At 40.6% G+C, this 19,996-nt stretch overlaps 1 protein-coding gene across 36 annotated transcripts in view; it reads left to right on the top strand.

Annotated features, from left to right (window-relative positions):
* The window catches only part of PXK (PX domain containing serine/threonine kinase like), a 134,356-nt gene that overhangs the window by 26,093 nt on the left and 88,267 nt on the right, over positions 1-19,996 (top strand). For 29 of the 36 annotated variants that reach the window (XR_007404136.1, XR_003140634.3, XR_003140632.3 and 26 more), the window contains exons 2-6: positions 2,198-2,248; positions 4,016-4,063; positions 12,488-12,674; positions 18,828-18,905; positions 19,426-19,499. Coding sequence is in view for 29 of the 36 variants with exons in the window: in XM_025456353.3 (XP_025312138.1) it covers positions 2,198-2,248; positions 4,016-4,063; positions 12,488-12,674; positions 18,828-18,905; positions 19,426-19,499 (438 nt within the window). In the remaining 7 variants the exon portion in view is untranslated. The remainder of the gene's footprint in view (positions 1-2,197; positions 2,249-4,015; positions 4,064-12,487; positions 12,675-18,827; positions 18,906-19,425; positions 19,500-19,996) is intronic. The other 7 variants (XM_025456347.3, XM_025456346.3, XM_025456350.3 and 4 more) reach the window with 2 other exon arrangements.

The following is a 19,996-nucleotide window of genomic DNA, read 5'->3' as shown; positions in this document are numbered from 1 at the left end:
GCAGGCTCCCTGTGGGGAGCCAGATGTGGGACTTAATCCTGGTACCATGGGATCACACCCTGAGCCAAAGGCAGCCGCTAAACCACTGAGCCACACAGGTGTCCCCCTCCTCTACTTTTTCACTTGTTTTTTTAATCATGGCCTTCTCTAGCTGATGATGCATATAATATGGAAACTCTGAACTCCAAAAATCATGGATCTTAGTCCTTTGATTGGTACCACACCTTGGTTTGAATGCCTAAGGTTAAACTTTTTATTTTAGGCAATTGTAGATTTACATGCAGTTGTAAGAAATAATGCAGAGAGATCCCATTTATCCATTGCCCAATTTATTTGAACGGTACTATTTTGTAAAAGTATAGTACAGTATCACGACCAGTACATTAATATATTGAAACAGTCAAGATACAGAACCTTTCCATCAATCCCAGCATCCCTCATGTCTTAGCTGTTTAGGCTGCTATAACAAAATACCGTAAACTGGATGGCTCAAGCACTACAGAAATGTATTTTTCGGTCTGGATGCTGAAAGTCCAAGATCAGAGTGCCATCATGGTTGCCTTCTGGTGAGGGTCCTTCTCCTGGTTCATAGCTGATACCTTCTCAAAATTTACTCATGGTGGAAGGAGCAAGGGATCCTTCTGGAGCTTCCTTTATATGGCACTAATGCTATTCATGAGGGTTTCACTCCCATGACCTAAGAACTTCCTGCAGGTCCTACCTCCTAATATTGTCATCTTCGGGGGTTAGTATTTGACATGAATTCTGGAGGGGGCACAAACATTCAAAGCATAGCACTTCACTTTGCCTTTCTGTAGCCACAGCTGCCTGCTTCCCTAGCTCATACACCCTACTACTCCAGCCTTAACTCTTAGCAACCACTAATTTTTCTCCATATCTATAATTTTGTCATTTAATGAATGTTCTATAAATGGAGTCATATAGTTTACAACCTTTTGGGATTGGCTTTTTCACTCAGCATAACTCTGGAGATACATCGAAATTGTTGTGTGAACTGATAATTTATTCCTTTTTGTTTCTGAGTGTTGTTTCATGATACGGATGTAGCAAAGTTTAACCATTCGCCTGTTAAAGAACTTCTGACTTGTTTCTAATTTTGGACTGTTATTAATAAACCTGCTGTGAACATTCCTGTACAAGTTTTGTATGAACATCAATGCTCAATTGTCTGGGATAAATGCTCAGGATTACAACTGCTGGGTTGTTAAGATAGTTGCAGGGTTAATCTTTTAAGAAACTGTTGAACTATGTTCCAGAGTCACTGTACCATTTTACATTCCCACTGGCAGTGTATGTGTGATCCAGTTTCTCTGTATGCTAGCTAGCATTTGTTTTTTTGTTTGTTTGTTTTAGTCATTGTGGTAGGTATGTGATAATATCTCTTTGTGGTCTTCCTGTGCATTTGCTTGATGACCAGTAATATTGAGCATCTTTTCTTATGCTTATTGCCATCTTCATACCCTCTTGAAAAGAATGTGTATTCTTCTGGTTTTGGATGAAGTGTCCAAAAATGCTCATTAGTCTGTTGGCTGATGGATGAAGTGTCCAAAAATGCTCATTAAATCTGTTGGCTGATGCATTGTTGTAGTATTGTTGGGTTCTTCTGTGTCCTTCCTGGTTTTCTAATTGTTCTATCAATCTCTAAGAGAGTGGAAGCTTCCAGCTGTAATCATGGGTTCCCCAGTTTCTTCGTTCAGGTCCATCAGTTTTTGCTTCCCATATTTTATAGCTCTGGTGTTTGGTACATACACATTTAAGATTGCTATGTCTTGCTGGTAGAGTACTGTTTTATCTTGATGCACTATCTTTCTCTAGTAATTTTCTTTGCTCTGAAGTCTACTTTATCTGATATTTTCACTTAGTTTTGATTCTCTGATTTGGGTGTTTTTTTTTTTTTTTTTTTTAAGATTTTATTTATTCATGAGACGCCTGGGTGGCTCAGTGGTTGGGCATCTGCCTTCGGCTCAGGGTGTGATCCTGGAGTCCCTGGATCAAGTCCCATATCGGGCTCCCTGCATGGAGCCTGCTTCTCCCTCTGGGGAGCCCGACGCAGAACTTGATCCCAGGACCTCGAGATCATGACCCAAGCCAAAGGCAGATGCTCAACCACTGAACCACCCAGGTGCCCCCGATGTGGGTGTCTTATAACTGAGGCTCTCTCTTTCCTCTTTTTTAGGAGTATATAATTCGGGTGCAAAGAGGAATTTCTGTAGAAAACAGCTGGCAGGTAAGCTTTTTTTTTTTGTCACTAGAAAAATGTTTAAGCATTTAAACAAAAGCCTGACTTGGGGCGTCCAAAAATGTGGAAAAACCAAAACATGCATAAATATGAATCCTTTTACTTTTAGGTATAAACCTTCAGCTTAAATAAATAAATAAATAAATAAACCTTCAGCTTTACAATGTCTATTAGCAGAGGTTTTTCTGCTCCCATTTATCTGGTTTAATTTGTGTATGATGTTGCCACAGAGAGTATTGAGGAATGTATTCTCTAGTTTGACCCAGACTAGGATAGATAGATAGTAGGCAGATTACTTGTTTTGTTCTTAGTAATTCATACCTCCTCCCCTGCAGCCATGGTGTAGGTGGGGGTGGTTAGAGTTAAGTCCATCAGGTAGAAAGGCGAGATGGTACCCTGGACATCGTACAGCTTGGATGCTCTGCATTTCATGGACTCCTCAGTCCACTCATGGGCAAATGCTAGTAGTGCTAGTTTCCCCCCTGACTGTAGGTGAGGGTCACCTTACAGGCTTAGAGGGGGCCTCAGAGAGAAAAAACTTCCAACTCAGATCCAGAGGTCCTAACTATGTTAGTTGACTTGCAGAGGGTAGCTGACTTCTCTACAGGGGCCATTTCTTTCTTGCCTCTGTAATTACAATCACCTTCCCTTGGTCTTTGCCTGAAATTTCAAACAGCTTTTTGTTTGAATAGTTACACTATTTAATATCTAGTGAGCATTTGTTGTTAGGCACTGGTTCAGGCACATTTAAAAACCATTCTACATGATTATACCTCCTCATTTTACATTCAAGGGGTAAGTAAGTAGGCCATGGTCACACTCCAGTCAGTGACAGACCAGAGTTGGAGTTTGTATATTCTCTATGATTAACCGCTGTGCTGCCTTTTCTCCTTTGCACTTATGAGGGATGGCCTTATTTAACTCTTTGATGTGTAGTTGGCAAGCAGGGCAACAGCCATTGTCCTACCAGAAAAATCAATCCTTGGTGTAGTCTTCCAGATATAATGCATTAGGATCCCTGGGATATTTAACAAAAATGTAGACTCTTAAGCCCCACCGTGGACCTACTGGTAGGAGATTCTCTGAGGGCAGAGTCTGAGATGATTGGTGGGCAATTCTACTCACTAACATTTGAGATTCATCAATAAAGGTTGAAGTCAAACCATTCAAAAGCAAAATAATTTCCTTGCCCAGAGCCTGAAGAGCTAGTGGAATTTGACTCTGGCCTAATCAGTGACATCAACATAACTCAGAAAGAATGTATAGACAATGGAAAGTGGACTGTCTGCCAAGAGGGAAAACACGGGGAATCCAGGAGAGGTATGGCCTCTCTGCCTGCAGTTACAGTCCTGTCTCTTGAATGGTGGGCTCTCAACTGGGAAAAGTTTTATCCAGGGCAAGGATCAAATGGCTTCACAGCTGTCCACTTCCTTTTAATTTGATTTCATGTTCAGTAAAACTTTTTGGAGGTAAATCATTAATTCATCTTTCCAGGTGCCTGGTTAATGAGAAAGGTATTTAAAGGGCTATTCACCCTGAAAACAAATATATCATCTTTCTCTCTTACCTGTTGGCATCTTATGTGTTTGGCTGGCATTAACCAGTTTCCCATGGCCCAGCGAACTCTGGACACTGCTAGGTTTGTTTTCTGGGTCTGTCCAGTTAAGCAAGTTAAGCACCAGGTATACCCACTACCTTTAGTACAAGAAAGAGATGGTCTTTGCCGAATGAAAACACCACTCTCTTGTCTTACAGATTGTTAGGAGATACAGTGACTTTGATTTGTTGAACAACAGCTTGCAGGTAAATATTTGAAAATACCAATGACACACAGTCATTGCTTGGGTGTCTCAGAAACGGGTTGGAAATGGCAGTATCAAGACAAAATATTAGCAAATTTCCCTGGCGGAGGAGATAGACTTATACTTTAAATAGATAATGCATGGCTCTAAGAGTAAACTTTTGAGAACAAACATGTAATTTATAATAGTCACCTTGCAAGTGAGTACCTTTGTGCGAGACTGCATCCTTACCATGGGCATGGGATGCTGTGTATCATCTCCTTGCACAGAGGAATGACTAGCTGGATTGTTGGAGTCATTCACTTAGAGCTGGGACTATCTCAGACTCTCATATGCAGCATTGCAGATCAGTACTCAGCAGTAACTAGAGACAGCCTTTTTCAGTGTAACCTTTTTTCTCTTAAATACATCTAAATCCCTTTGATTTAAATGTTCCTAACTTGGTGGCCATAAAGGAAAGAAGAATGAGCTGTAGAGTCTTTTTCTGGAAACAGCTGTGGTGGTAATGAGTGAAGGGTCCTAGAGGGGCTTTAGCACCACAGTAAGTATTGGCAATAGCACCCACATCTCCATTCCACATGTCAGTCTTCAAGTGCCATGGGTAACTGCAGACCACCGGGCTTGGGTCATATCGCAGATTTTTTTTTAAAGATTTTATTTATTTATTCATGACAGACACAGAGAGAGTGAGCATATCTCAGATTTGATTGGTAACATAAAACCTGAGCCAGAGCACTTGGCTTATGACCAGTTCAGCCAGGAAGTGAAGCACTGCTCCCTCTTCATTGGTGAGCTAGCTATCACTTCTTCTTCTTCTTCTTCTTCTTCTTTTTTTTTTTTTTTTTAAAGATTTTATTTATTTATTCATGAGAGACACAGAGAGAGGCGGCAGAGGGAGAAGCAGGCTCCATGCAGGGAGCCTGATGTGGGACTTGATCCCGGGACTCCAGGATCAGGCCCTGGGCTGAAGGCAGTGCTAAACCGCGGAGCCACCCGGGCTGCCCTAGCTGTCACTTCTTACTTACTCTGAGTGACCTCTGATCCTGTCCACAGAAGTCAGAAGGACTGCTGACTGGGAGGGAGCAAAATGCTTCTTTCCTTCAAAAGGCCATGGTTATTGATCAGACTTTGGAAAATAGCATAGGTAGAGTCCAAACTTTAACATTCTTTACAATCCTGCTAAAAACATGAATGCCTCACTTTCTCTCTAATAGAATTGGCCTGAGTGTCTGCAGACCTTTATGTAATTGACAGATAATCATGCATTTGATAAATACTGTTTTTTTAAATGTTAATTATAGTATGACAAATTTAAATTTCTGGGTAAAATACTGGCAGAGATCAAACTCTCTTCATTGATGGATTTAATTGGTTTCATTTTTGGATTTTTACAGCATATTTTTTCCACTTAGAAGCTGGGTCTGTGATGACATTGTAGATAAGGCACCGATGTGTGGTTTACTCCAGCAGTGGATTTTCTCCACAGATCTCTCTAGATATTCTCATGCAGCATTTCCACAACGGTGTGAGCCTTTGGGAGTTAGCATTGAGCCTAGTATGTGTTTTCACCTTGATGCACAGGTGAACTTTTGCCCAGCAATCTTCATATAGTGTCATTCAGCCAGGACTGAGTAAGACTCATGGGAGGAAGATTTCTGAAATTGAAAATGTCTAGGCCCAGCCCCCAAGAACAGGTGGGGAATGGGGGAGTGGGGGAAGAGGATTTTATCTGCTGTTTGTTCTTGCTTAGGGAATGAAAGTTTGGATTTCTGTGACTATTCATTTACGACCTTTTTAATATAATAGGATTTTATTTTTGCTTCAGTGTAATTTTCCCTTTAAAAATAGGCACTTTCAGTGTGCATTTTATTTCAAATGCAAATATCCATGTGTATTGATGTTGGCATATGCTGGGCAGGATATGGCCAGACATCATTTCAGTGGGAGGTTTTTCTAAATCCAAGTAAACAAACAGAAGAAAGTACATACAGCTTTTTGGCAAGAAAATAATTTCAAAACAACCTCCATAAAACAGACCAAAAAGACTCTAAAAACCACAGAATAAAACTGTGACCATGATTTTTAGTGTCTGATTACCGTTCTGATGGATAAATGAGTTCCTGCTGAAGAAAGAGAAATATAATACACATATGCGAAGTTGTCTGACTCCAATAGGAAAGATGACAAAGTGAAAAAAAAAAAGCAGGATGTAAAATTATACATGCAATATAATATAATATAATTACATGAATTGTTTAGAAAAAAAGATTGGAGGGAAATATGCCAAACTGTTAACAATGGTGATCTCCAGGTGGCAGGATTATGAGTTATGTTTTTTTTTTCTGGTTCTTTATACTGTTTTGTACTTTCCAAGTTCTCTATAAACAAGCACATGTAAGCTATATAAACAAAGAAATAGGAAAAAATGGTGCATTTTCCCAAGTTACTATAGTGAGCATATTTTGTGGTAACAGTAAAGAAGAATCACTACCTTATTTTAAAGCTTTATTTTTTATTTAATTTGCCAAGATTGATTGATTGATTGATTGAAGAGAGAGAAAGAGAGAGTGTGTGAGCATGTGAGCAGGGAAGAGAAGGGGTGGAGAGAGGGGGAGAAGCAGACTACCTGCTGATCTGGGAGCCTGATACAGGGCTTGATCCCATGACCCTGAGATTGTGACCTGAGCTGAAACCAAGAGGCAGCTGCCCAACCGACTGAGCCACCCAGGTGTCCTGAATCCCTACTTTATTTTAAAGGCAACATCAAATTAGTAACCATGTAGGGAGACCACAAACAGCAAAAGAGCAGGAGCTAAAATGATGGGAACTGGGCTGGGAATGCTCGGGTTGGGAAGGATCCCAGACTCTGGCCCTTACAGCAGGGAGTCATTTATTTTCCCTCTCCATCCTCACTTTCCCCATCAAACAAGGGATTGAACCAGATGACTTCTCAGTTCTGTTATAGCATTGGATGCTTTGTGATTTGAATTTTATTGCCCACTGTTGACATAGGAGAGACTCTACTGTACACTGAGGGGTATTGGGACAAATAAAGGGTCTGTTGAGAGCTCAGAACTCCCTAGAATACTTACTGAAATATAGTTGAAGGCAATTTGCAGACCACTGAGATCTGATAATGAAAATGAGAGATTAACAGATTTAGAGTTTGAAGATTCCTCCTCCAAACAGAAGCTAGTTTTCTTGAAGCTGCAGTATAGTTTGTTATGTAATTTGGAGGCTTCTACTAGCGTGGGTCAGATTGTGGGCTCTAGACCTCACTTTGGCAATCATTTCCCCTTCGCTTTGTTACTCTGCAGGTGTTATGGATGGGTCTTTGGGGACTTCTCTACTGGCTTTCTCTTTCCTCATATACAGGGAACTCAAGAAGGGAATCCATAGGGCACATTAAAAAGGAAAGCTATTGAAAATGGGATGGTGAGGTGTCATGGCTTGAAGCCATCAATGTGGAGGTGTTTGAAAATCATTGGCATAGTGACTTGATTGCTCTCTGGGCTAGTATTCTCTTCCCTCCCTTCTAATGAGTCATTGGACTTCTAAATTTTATATTCTATAATTGTCAAACATTTTAGAATTTTTGGGAGAAAGCAGAAAGAGAAAGTGTCTCTTGAATGCTAATCTTTTTTTAAAAGGCAAGATTTTAAAATAACACACACATTATATACTTCTAATACTTGTGGAAATATTTATTGTGAGATCTTAAGGCAGAGCAGGAAAAAACCTCTAATCTGTCTAGCAGACTGGCATAGCAGGGGCACTCTAATTGCAGCTGTTGGCAAAGAACACTTGGTTTCACCTGATGATTTGGAAGAGTTGATGGGATGTCTGGGCAGATCAATGTATTTTCCTAAAGTGAAATGAAGCTTGAACAAATAGATTGATGGAAGCTTGGAGGCCACAAAGTTCAGAATGAATACCTTATTAGTCTCATTTTCATATCCCTACCATGAATTAAAAATAGTTCTCTTGGGGTTTGAATCTGATGATGTCCTGTACAACTCTCCATTCTGAGTCATGTGGGATTCAGCTGGGTCTCCTGTTGGGTAGTGCAGGCAAATGGGCTGATACTGGTTCATGGCAATTATATATATATGTATATGTATATTTTTATATATACATGTATATAGTTTTTATTTTTTATTTTATTTATTTTAGAGAGACAGAGCATTAGGGGGAGGGACAGAGGGAGAGGGAAAGAGAATCTCAAGCAGACTGCACTGAGCACAGAGCCAGATGCGGAGCTCAATCTCAACCTTAAGATCACAACCTGAGCTCCAAGAGTTGGACACTTTTTTTAAAAAGATTTTATTTATTTATTTATTTATTTATTTATTTATTTATTTATTTATTTGAGAGAGAGAGAGAGAGAGAGAGAGAGAGTGCGCCCAAGCACATAAGTGGGGAAGGAGGGGCAGAGGGAAAGGGATAAGCAGACTCATTGTTGAGCACAGAGCCTGGTGTGAGGCTGGATCCCAGGACTCTGAGAGTATGACCTGAGCTGAAGTCAGACACTTAACTGACTGAACCACCCAGGCACCCCAAGTTCATGGTAATTTTTAAGACTCCGTGCTGTATATATGTTCAGTTTCATAAGCGAGAGTTGTTTTTTTTTAATTGAAAAAAGTAGTAAATGAGAAATGTAAACATTTCATAGTATAGAAAAAATTTGTTGGCTAACACACTCCCAGTGTTAGCTGTTCTTGAGGAGATAGTTTGAGTCCTTTTAGACTTTTTTTGAGAACATATAATCATATGCATGGGCTTAAACACACACACACATAGATGATATTATATTCTGCAACTTAATAGAAGAATTTTAAAAAGAAATACCAGTTGTGTTTTTAGTAGTACCTTTGATTATTGTATATTACTCAATGCTCTGGAACAAAATAATAATAATAATAATAATAATAATAATAATAAAGTGATTCACTTGGATGTGTACTAGCCGAGTGATCTGCTTTCTTCTTAAGTATGCTTTTTATTTAGTCAATAAAGAAGCTGCTATCCAATTGTATGAATGAGGAAAATGACCTGAAATTTATATGTCTTATCTGGCAGTGAATTATGCCATGATAGAAAATTCATTCTAAGTATGCTCTGATACTTTTTCATAATTATGTTGGAGAAATAGGCAATTTAGGATTGTCAGCCAACCTTTTCATCTTGTCCAATATTGAGTTCAAGGTCTTCACTGTTGTTTGAAAAATACAGAATGAAACAGGCTAAGTTAGGTTTGCCCACATGGGTAGCTTAGATTACATTCTTGTCTGAATTGAAGATGCCTTTCTCTTTAGACCTTCCCCTCAATCAATATGCATGTCACTTGGACTGCTCTAATCCAAGCACACGTGTAGAATACAACTGCTCTTTGGAAGTGATTTTTCTCATTAAGATATGAATCTGATGCTTTGTTTTTTAAATTTTAAAAATAGACTCATAAATTTGTAAGTGATCTAGAAAATGATAGATTGAGCACCTGCATTTACTTTTCCTTCCACTTAAAGCCACTCTAAAACAACAGTAAATTGATACCCACACGCACGCGCACAAACGCACCCTCAAGGACAAGTAGAATAGGAAAGGATAAAATCACAACAAAACCTTTGAAGCTGAAAATCCAGTGGATGAGAGTTAATCTGTTAGGCAGAATTCTGACCTGGGAAGGGGAGAGGATAACCCCATTGGGTCCCAATTTACACCACAGAATCTCCAAAAGGTTTAGCACAGGTGCTGCCTCCCATATGGGGCAAGGCCAAGCTGAAATCAGGAGTTGAGAGTATGTTGAAGAAGTGGTCACGTCCCCAGGTCTTCACCCATCTAGCAAGTTAGTCCTGTACTTCTCCCTCCAGCAGAGAATTGGAAGTTTATTCTCCAGAGAGGGTAGAACAGTCTTTGGATTGGGGAATGCAGGCACAGTTGAAAATAATTACATGATACATCTGTTATGTATTATGTAATACATAACCCCTGACTTTGCTCCCTTCTGCAAACCTCCTTCCTTTTAGCTCCCAGAATATTGATAGTCGGACCTAGACCCTCCAGGCAGGAGACTGGAAGATGTGGGGGGGGGGGGGGGGAGAGGGATCTGAGGAAAGGGCCGAAGACACTGAGGTCACAGGTTTTCCCAAGGAACCAGCTGAGTGTGGTCCTGTGCTAAAATAAAAGCCACAACAGATAAGCCCTAACCACTCATCGAGTGCCCCTCAGCCAGCTTTTGTTGTCCGCTCTCCAATATGAGCAGACAGCCCAGGATCACCAGATTTCTAAGGAGTACTTTTAACATGAGAGATAACAATGAAAACAAACAGGAAAAAAAAAAAAAAAGAACCTTCAGGAAACAATATATACAGGAAGGGGAACATTTCAGGCACTTTAGAAAAATTATCTTTCATAATCTCAGATAAATTGCATTACATTCTGGATGCTTTTGAAGAAAAGAAAAGTACTCAGAAATAAAAAGAAGTTACACCTGGGTGGCTCCGTGATTGAGCATCTGCCTTTGGCTCGGGTGTGATCCTGGGGTCCTGGGATCAAGTCCTGCATCAGGCTCCCTGCCAAGAGCCTGCTTCTCCCTCTACCTATGTCTGCCTGTCTCTCTGTGTCTCTCATGAATAAATAAATAAAATCTTAAAAAAAAAAGATATTAGTGGAAATGAAAACTCTTTAGAAGAGCTGAAAGATAAAGGAAATATCCCAGAAAAAGTTTTCAGTAGGAAAAAAAATTGTTTAACAAAGGTGGAAACTAGGAGAGAAAAGAGAAAATGGAGGACCATTCCAGAAGGCCGACACTGGAATAAGAGTTCTAGAAAAAGAAAGCAAAGGGCATTTCTCATGTAAGAAAGCACCAAAGAACATAAGGATATTGGTTTCCGGATAGAAAGGGCTGAGTACTCAGCACAGAAGGTGAAGGTGAAAATAGACCTGCAAAAAGGCATACGGAATTCACAAACAGGTCAAGAAGACCCAAAAGCTTCCGGGGGCGGGGGGGGGGGGGGGGGGGGGGAGGCAAAAACCACAAAACAAAAACGGAAGCAAGAATCTACTGCCAACAGCAGCACTGGAAGCTAGAAGACAATAAAGCAGTTCTTTAAAATTCTGAAGAACAAATATTTCCAATTTAGAATTCCACATCAAGATTCTCTATCACTCAAGTGTGAGGGTAGAATAAAGACATTTACACATGCAACTTTTCGAAAATTGACCTCCTCGGCTCCCTTTTTAGAAAGCTGATGGAGGATAACCCCACCAAAAATCAGGGATTCTTCTACAAAAAAGGGAAGTATGGATATAGAAATGGGGTTCAGCAGAAGAGAAGCAAAAGCATCCCTAGGATGATGTCTCAGGATGCCACCTTCACAGCCGGCATAGGGACTACCAGTCCTGCTTGGAACAGATGCTTCTCAAGAAGATGCAATTGATGCATCTTTGTTCCTGAATATTTTGAGAAAATGCTTAGATGGAGAGTTTGGAGTTGAAGAGAAAGCTAAAACAAACAAACAAGACCAGTAGATATAAAGGAATTGTGCATGGCTTTCTGGCTTAGTGGTTAGTATCACCTAATGTAAATGGGAATATTGCACTAAATAAAATTATAACTATATTGGTGGCATTAGGAATAGGTTGTGTGTGAGGTGAAATCAGGATTGTGGGTGGCTCAGCGGGTGAGCGTCTGCCTTTGGTTCAAGGCATGATCCTGGGATCTGGGATCAAGTTCCTGCATAGAGCCTGCTTCTCCCTCTACCTATGTCTCTGCTTCTCTTTCTCTGTGTCTCTCATGAATAAATAAATAAAATCTTTAAAAAAAAAAAAAGGATTGTGAAAGAGAACTTAATCCATAATGGGAAATTAATAGATAATACCTAAAAATGCAAATCAATTCAGCCCTCAGCCCAAAAGATTGGCTGAGAGAATTGGATGTGGCTGTGTCTGGGTAGCGGGGAATGGCTAGGTTATCTGTTGGCAGGGTTGCTTGGGGAGGAGTGTCATGGGACTACTAACAAAAAAAAAGACTATTTGACTCTTGAAATTATTTTCACGTATAAGTTTGATAGAAAGAAAAGCGTCTTTTTAAAACATTAAGTTTGAGGCACCTGGGTGGCTCAGTAGTTAAGCATCTGCTTTTGGCCCAGGGCTTGATCCCCGGGTCCTGGGAGTCTGCTTCTCCCTCTGTCTATGTCTCTGCCTTTCTTTATCTCTCATGAATAAATAAATAAAATCTTTAAAACAAAAAAAAATTAACTTTGAAAGTTGCTCTGGTGAATATAGCATTTTATCAGTTCTGAGTTGTAGTTCTTCGCATTTTTTATCATAGCACTGAAATTAGGTTGCATCTTTATGAAACGTGGAGGCTCAGGTCTCATTTGAGGATGACATGAGTGTAATGCTTCTTCTCTTTGAATTAAAGATTGCGGGCCTCAGTCTACCTCTTCCCCCCAAAAAACTGATTGGTAACATGGATCGTGAATTCATAGCTGAGAGGCAGAAAGGTCTTCAGAACTATCTCAACGTCATCACCACAAATCATATCTTGTCTAATTGTGAGCTGGTGAAGAAGTTTTTAGATCCAAACAACTATTCTGCAAACTACACTGGTAAGCAAAGGGATCTCGGGATTATGGTTGTGTGACTAAAAAGGCATTGTTCCTTGCTGGAGACGACGTGCGGGAGAAACTATTTCCAAACAGGGACGTGTGTGTGTTTGTTACAGGGCATTATTCACTTCCTCATACTTAACCTGATTGTAATATACTGGAAGAGTGTGAGAGGAAAATAATTGCTTCTAAAATGTTGGTGATATTTGCACAGGAGAATATGAAAGAGAAGTTACTGGGTCTAGGTACTTAGAGTCTTGTCTTTATTATCTTCCCTGACAGAACAGAAAGTAAATAATCCACAATAATTTATACCATAATCTGATTTGGATTTTTTTTGGCTCTGTTTTGTATTTTCTGGGAATTACTTTGTACCAAGTGGTTAAAAAGGGTCTTTTTTGTGTCTTCCCAGTTGCTACCGGAGACCCACTCAGTGCAAAGCCTAAGGAAGTGCTAGTTCTCTTCCAAACCTTTCCTGGATCAGTCAGGGGACTGAGTTGGGAACAGTGCTGGTTACACACAAAGCTAGCATCAATAAACTAAGCCCATTGTTAGAAGGATGAATGATTAAATATTCAGTATACGCTGGTGTGGCCTTGAAGAGACCACTGAAACTGTTGTAGAACTGAACCAGTAATGAAGAACTGGACTGATTTGTTAAAGCTGAGCCACGCTTAGAGTCTTAGTGGAACTGTGGATATTTTTAATAAGCTGATTTCCTTGCTAAGAGAATAGATTGTTTACATGTTACATTTCAGGTCCTCAAAACACAGCTTTTGAAATAATTAGGGGGAGGCACTTCTATTCCTTTTTCAGAGAGAGGGAAATAAAAGATTGCTTGTCAGGTATCAAATTTTTCGTGTAATAGACTCACCCAGAGAACTTTAAAAAATCCTGATGCTTAGGCTGCACTCATGCCAATTAAATCAAAATCTCTACTGGTGGGGCTCCTAGTTTGTAAAGCTCTCCAAGAGATTCCAATATGCAGCCAAGTTTGAAAACTACAGCCCTTGGGCCTTGGTATTCACAGTGTGGTCCTCTGACCCACAGCATTGGCATCACTAGGAGTTTGTCAGAAGTGCTGAATTCAGGCCCCATCCCAAACCTAGGGATCAGGATCTGAGTTTGTTAACAAAGTCCCCAGGTGCTTGCTGAGAAGCCTTGCTGTAGAATGTACCTCCTGTCTTCTAGTGGAAGTACCTGCAGAGGTGAGAAGAATGCCTTTCTAAAATGCAACCAAGTGAAGGAAAGTTTAATTCAAACGCACAGTTACTCTAAGTGACAAAATTGATCACTAAGTTATTAAAAGGCTTTCATTCTTCACCCCATTGTTTTTTGGTTCATATAGGAGAAAAGGCATCACAAGACTGGGGCTCCCAGGACAGCTTAAATTCTTCCAGAGTAACATCTCTCATGGCTTTCAGTTACTATGCTTCGCTTGATTGTTCCCCAAATTGTCAGATGGTGAGCCATCTGGATTGACTGTTACCAAATATGCCCTAACGTAGCCTCATTTGTTGGTTTGTCTATTTATTTCCTGAGAGTGTCTGCTCACGTGTTCCTGAGGGCAAGCATCGAGGCATAGTGCACACATGATGACACCATTCTCTCTGTAGACCTTCACTCTCTGCTACACCTATTCCATGTGCTGGGTGCACACCTGGGTGTTGGGGGTGCAAGTGCCTGGAGGTTGTGCTCCCTGCTCTTAGGGAGCTTGAACTAGGAGGACACTGAATTACCTGGGGTCGGAGCTAGAAGAGATTTTAGAGCAGGTGTATCAAGGTTAACCCTTTCATTTTATAGATGAGAGCTAGCCTGAGAGTAAAGGCCTTGCCTAGGGTTGTACATTCGTATGACTGTACAAGTGTACAGTATCTGAATGCTTTCCAATTAAAATGCTGCTTTTGCCCCTGGAAGATTATCCAACCCTTATATTTCTTTCTACTGTACCCCCTCATTTGCTGCTATTCTTGATCTTTCTCCCCATCCCCGCCCCCAACCACATGGCAGACAGTCAGGACTCCAAAGCAGATGTGGGCAGATGTGTAAGAATGCTGCCAGAGACTCACTGAGCACAAATGCTCAAGAAGCTGCTACTATTTAGAGGACACAGTCCAGTAATGAAACAATGAAATCAGAGAGATGCTGATTTATTGCCCGGTTGAATGAAATGTCAGAATTGTCTTGCCTTTGGGCTGACTCACTAGCAGCCTCAGGAAAGGGAAGCCCAGGCAGCCTCCTCTGCACCAGCTCCATCCCAGAAAGCCAGGAGGACCTCTCCGGGCTTCCCGAAAACTCATGGCCTGTGGTTCCTAAGGGCACTCTGCATACTTCCAACATGGGACACTTCTTTAAGCAGGGCCACTTCCCCCTTTTACATGGATAATGTCTCCACCTCTTATCTTTTTCCAAGTGGTCTATGGTCACCATCCTACTCTACTTCAGGACTTGAATTTTGTGTCATGTGGCTGACGTCACCAAGGCCACTTTTCCTGCCTCTTGCTCTGAGGTTGATATCTAGTTGGAGGGGGACTGTGATGCCACCCCAGGTCCCAGGGGATGAGTGACTAGGAGCTTCAGGGTATCCATAGCTACTTCCACTCTCTCTGAGTCTCCAGCCTGAGATTTCTGATCTTTTCTTTCTTTTCCTGGTGTTCTCCAGATGACCAAAGAAATAGAGGTCCTTGGTGCCCTGTGGAGGAGTTATGAGGTGTCCATTTGTATTACCAAGTTTAACTGAGGGCCAGCTTTTGTACAGGGAGAACAGGTGTCTCCCAGTCATAGGCACATACCCCACCCCCCTGCATACCTTACTTTATTCATCTTATTAACAAGGTGCTTCGGGCAACCTGGGTGGCTCAGCGGTTTAGCGCCACCCTCAGCCCAGGGCGTGATCCTGGAGACCCAGGAGATCGAGTCCCACGTCGGGCTCCCTGTATGGAGCCTGCTTCTCCCTCTGCCTGTGTCTTTGCCTCCCCCCCCTCTCTCTCTCTCTCTCTGTGTCTCTCATGAATAAATAAATAAATAAATAAATAAATAAATAAATAAATAAATAAATAAAATATTTAAAAAAACAAAAAACAAGGTGCTTCTATCATTTATAAGCCTCAGAAGCCATCTTCCCATTGCAAACCTCAAACCCCCTCAGAATAAGGTGGTTTTTAGTGTCCATGCAGACCAGAAAGGTAAGAAGGCTTGGATCCTGGTCCCAGCAGCATTTCCCTTCTGCGAGCCTCGGTCCTGACCTGTCAAACAAGATCAGGGGGGTGGTGAGTGGACAGGGAGTAGGTGGGCCCTCTTCTAGTCCTGAAACCCCGGAACCCTAAGAGTAGGTCAGGTAGTAGTGGGCTCCAGGATAGAGGAGGGAGGACGGATGGGGTGGGGATTATACTCAGATCAAGGGCAGGGTGCTTTGGAGAGGTGGTAGAGCCAAGTCCACTTTGCAGGCCTCTGCGTAGATAGGGGATCTGGAGCCCAGTTGCTGGGCTGGAGGACTCTGTTCTCTGCAGTTACTGTGGGTCGGGGATCTAGGAGCTCCAAGGCTACACACGGTGGATGCAGCTGGTACATTCTGAGGGGAGAAGTCAGAGCTCCATGGGAAGCACAGGATGGATCTGAAGGCATCGTTTTGCATTTCCTGCCTGGGGCTTGTTTATCAGCATTTCCTGAGTGTGTAGTTTCCCCCCATGTGTCAGCCAATATTGGAAGAAATAGAGAGCAGATGCTTTTCTTTTTGTGGATTTCATGTTCTTATGGGAGAGAGTGTCCATATCCATTGAACATGTATTGAACTCGTAGTCCTTGCTTCATTAAATATTTATTGAGTGCCTGCTCTTTGTCAGGTGCTACAAATCCAGCATTAAGGGAAGCCTGGCCCTTACCCCCACACCAAGGCACTTCTGCAGAGAGATTGACAGGTGAAGGCTGTGGCAGAGTAGCCATCTCCCGGCAACTTGGGGATGAGGGTAGGGGTGCAGATGCTCCAGATCTGAAGGCGGAGGAAGGCTTCCAGAAGAGTTGATGGTTATACGAAGATCTAAGGATAAGTAGAAAAGTTAGCCAGGCCAAGAGGCAAGGGCCAGTGCTCCAGGAGAGAAAAAAATATTTCCATGTGGCTGTGGGCTTTTACCCAGATTGGGACGTACGTAGCCTTCCTTCACAGCCAGAGTTCACAGGCTTGTGGAAGAGAGTAGCCCTAACACAGGATAGATCGTGGGTGAATCCTATAGGAGAAGGACATGTAGCTCTGGGGAGGGTGGGGAGTTATGTTGGAAGTATGGTAGTCACGTGATTTACTTGACAATAAATCATAGTTCAGGAGAAAGAATATGTCCTTTTCTACAGTTTCCTGATTCTCTAAGGTTAAAAAAAAAAAGGGCTACCTCCCAGTCCTCAAATTATCAGTAACAAATCCAGCATGTTCCATTTGTTGACAGCTGTTTCTCCCATTTCTAGAACAAGGTATGATACATAGTAGCATATGATAAATGTTGTTGAATAATGATTTTGTGGAGAATTATGAGTCACTGTTAGTTATGAATCAACTGTCCTTTACAGTCTCTTAGAATGACATTGTACTGCATTTAGAAAACTATTTCTCATAATCCTTCTCAAAGTTGATATGATTTTCACAGAAAATACCTTTTTGAGTTGCTTATGTTTGAGTTATTTTATGATTGTTTCTATTCAAGTTGTTTTGGAAATGCTAAAAACATTTTATATCAACATTAATTATAAGGAAGGTACAGAGTTCCCAGCATGGATTATGACAACTTTATATGCTTCTGCCACAGCTGATCTCTCCAAATGGTTTGTCACTCTTGGGTCGTTAAAACAAATGTAAATGGAGTCAGTTTTGTATATAGTCATCTCATGTTTTCTTCTGTGTGGACAACATCAACAATTTACATATTCAATCAGTAGACCAATAGCTAGTAGATCATTATCTTTCCTGAAACTCTTAACTCACAATGTACTGTAAAATGTAGCAAAATGATGTTGTTTGCCAAATGCTGGGCATGGTAATTCCAGACTAGGTCATTCTGACATATAGAGAGCATTTCTGCCGAATCTCTCATTCTCTCATTCTTCACCGGTTGGCCTGGAATGCCATTCATGCTAGGCGGTGGTGAAATTCCACAGTGAATTTGCAGTATTGCTGTTTGCTTTTCAGGGATCTAGAGCAGCTTCATGTTCTCATTGTGTTGAGGGAAAATAGCAAATTACAGATGTTGCTTTTTGCAGGAAATGTAAAAGCACAGTTATTCTGATAATTTCTTAATATAGTGAAGTTTAAAGGACTTCCTCTTCTCATTGTCTTCTTAAAAAGGGGAAATGTTCTTATGATAAACGAACACAAAAAGAGGGATGGATTTTTTCCAGTAAACAGGGATATGGTATTGTCCCACAATAGAACTATGTTGTTGCTGTAACATAGATGTTTTTCTAAAACACTGGCTTTTATTTCCAATATATATTTAAGGCTAATCGCTTCTTTGTTGGTGAAAGCTATAATTCCATGAGGAATGAAGACAGGATAAATATTACTTGGAGCAACATAAATACCGTTCTGAGATGACCTCAGAACATGTTTTGAGTTTTGTGCTTGGGTTGTGGCCTGGTGCATATATTGAATTCTTGGTTTATGCCACCTAGTTTACATATTTTAGATCTTTCAGTTTGAAATATATATATGTATTTTTCCCACATCATTAATAATTATCTTCTTAATAAACTTTTTAATTGGGAATAATTTTTGACTTACAGAAAAACAGTAATGATAGTACAGAGAGTTTCCATATACCACCCCTCACAAAATTTCCCCTAATGTTAACATCTTACATATGTTAAGATGTTGATCAAACATGGCACATTGATCAAAACTAAAGAAATACACATTGGTTCATTACTATTAACGACAGATTTTATTCAGATTTCACTTGTTTTTCCATTAATGTCCTTTTTCTGTTCCAGGGTCCAATCTAGAATCCTACATTGCATTTACTCTGTGGCCTTTTTCTTTTTTCTTTTTGGTAATTTAAGTTTTTTAGAAGGTCATACACTTAAAAGGATTTCATTTGCAAGATTGATATCTAAAGCATGTGGTACTTTCCTGACATGTTGGACTGATGAGTTTCTAAAATGTCTTTGCAGAGATTGCCTTACAGCAAGTTTCCATGTTCTTCCGATCAGAACCAAAGTGGGAGGTGGTGGAACCTTTGAAAGACATAGGTGAGAAACTGGCACATGATCTATTAAAACAGATCACAGAACTGGACTCTTGTCACGCTTTCCTATCTGTATCCCCAGAAAGCTCTAAAATGCCAGTGATTTCTTTTTTCTCTTTGCCTTCCTGGTGCTTGAAGATGCAGTCCCTAACTTTTACACTTAATGAATCTTGGGTAAAGAGCCACCTGGAGATTAGGAGGGTGGTAATGTGTACTTTCAGAGCCATCCATCATTCTTTGTCTTTCTCACTAAAATTGAAGTTCTGTTTTCCTGTTCCTGTGAATAGTTTCTTTGTCTGCAGTTGTTTTTGGTATTGTTAGTGGGGTTTTTTGGTTTTTGGTTTTGTTTTGTTTTTCCTAAGTACAGGTCTTCCCCATGTCAACATTACCAAATGGTTAACGAGTGCCCATGTTGCTATGGATAATATTACCAAATTTAATTTTTTAAATTACTTAGTTGATGAAACATGTATCTATTGGTATAAAAATTATTTGCTATGAATATATCTCTGCTTTTATGGCAGGTTGGAGGATAAGGAAGAAATATTTCTTGATGAAGATTAAAAATCAGCCAAAAGAACGGCTCGTGTTAAGCTGGGTAAGCTGGTTTTTTGCTTCATTCTCCTTCCGGGGACTTTAGGTGGGTTTATGAAAGCAGATAATGAAAAAAGAGAACTAAAATTGTACTATGCTTCTGAGTGATGTTGTAAAGGCCTCTTCAGTCCCACATCAAGGGAGAATCATTTTCAGTCACTTTGCATACTTATTTGGTTATATCGATGTGATAGTATTTGATCAACTAGTGAACATCTGGAAAGAACAAGAGTTCTGGAACTCTTTAGGATTGGCAATTTTGCAGTTTGTTTTAAAGAAGAAATACCTAGGCATTACTTTATATTATCTCTCACTTTGGGAGTTCTGGTGGTTCGGCTAATGGAATATTTTTTTTTAAGATTTTATTTATTTATTCATGAGAGATACAGAGAGAGAGAGAGAGAGAAAGAGAGAGAGGGAGAGGCAGAGGGAAGCAGGCTCCATGCAGGGAGCCTGACGTGGGACTCGATCCCGGGTCTCCAGGATCACACCCTGGGCTGA

Source organism: Canis lupus, chromosome 20, assembly GCF_003254725.2.
Source record: "Canis lupus dingo isolate Sandy chromosome 20, ASM325472v2, whole genome shotgun sequence".
Lineage (NCBI taxonomy): Eukaryota > Metazoa > Chordata > Mammalia > Carnivora > Canidae > Canis > Canis lupus.
This window is presented reverse-complemented; position numbering and strand designations above follow the sequence as displayed.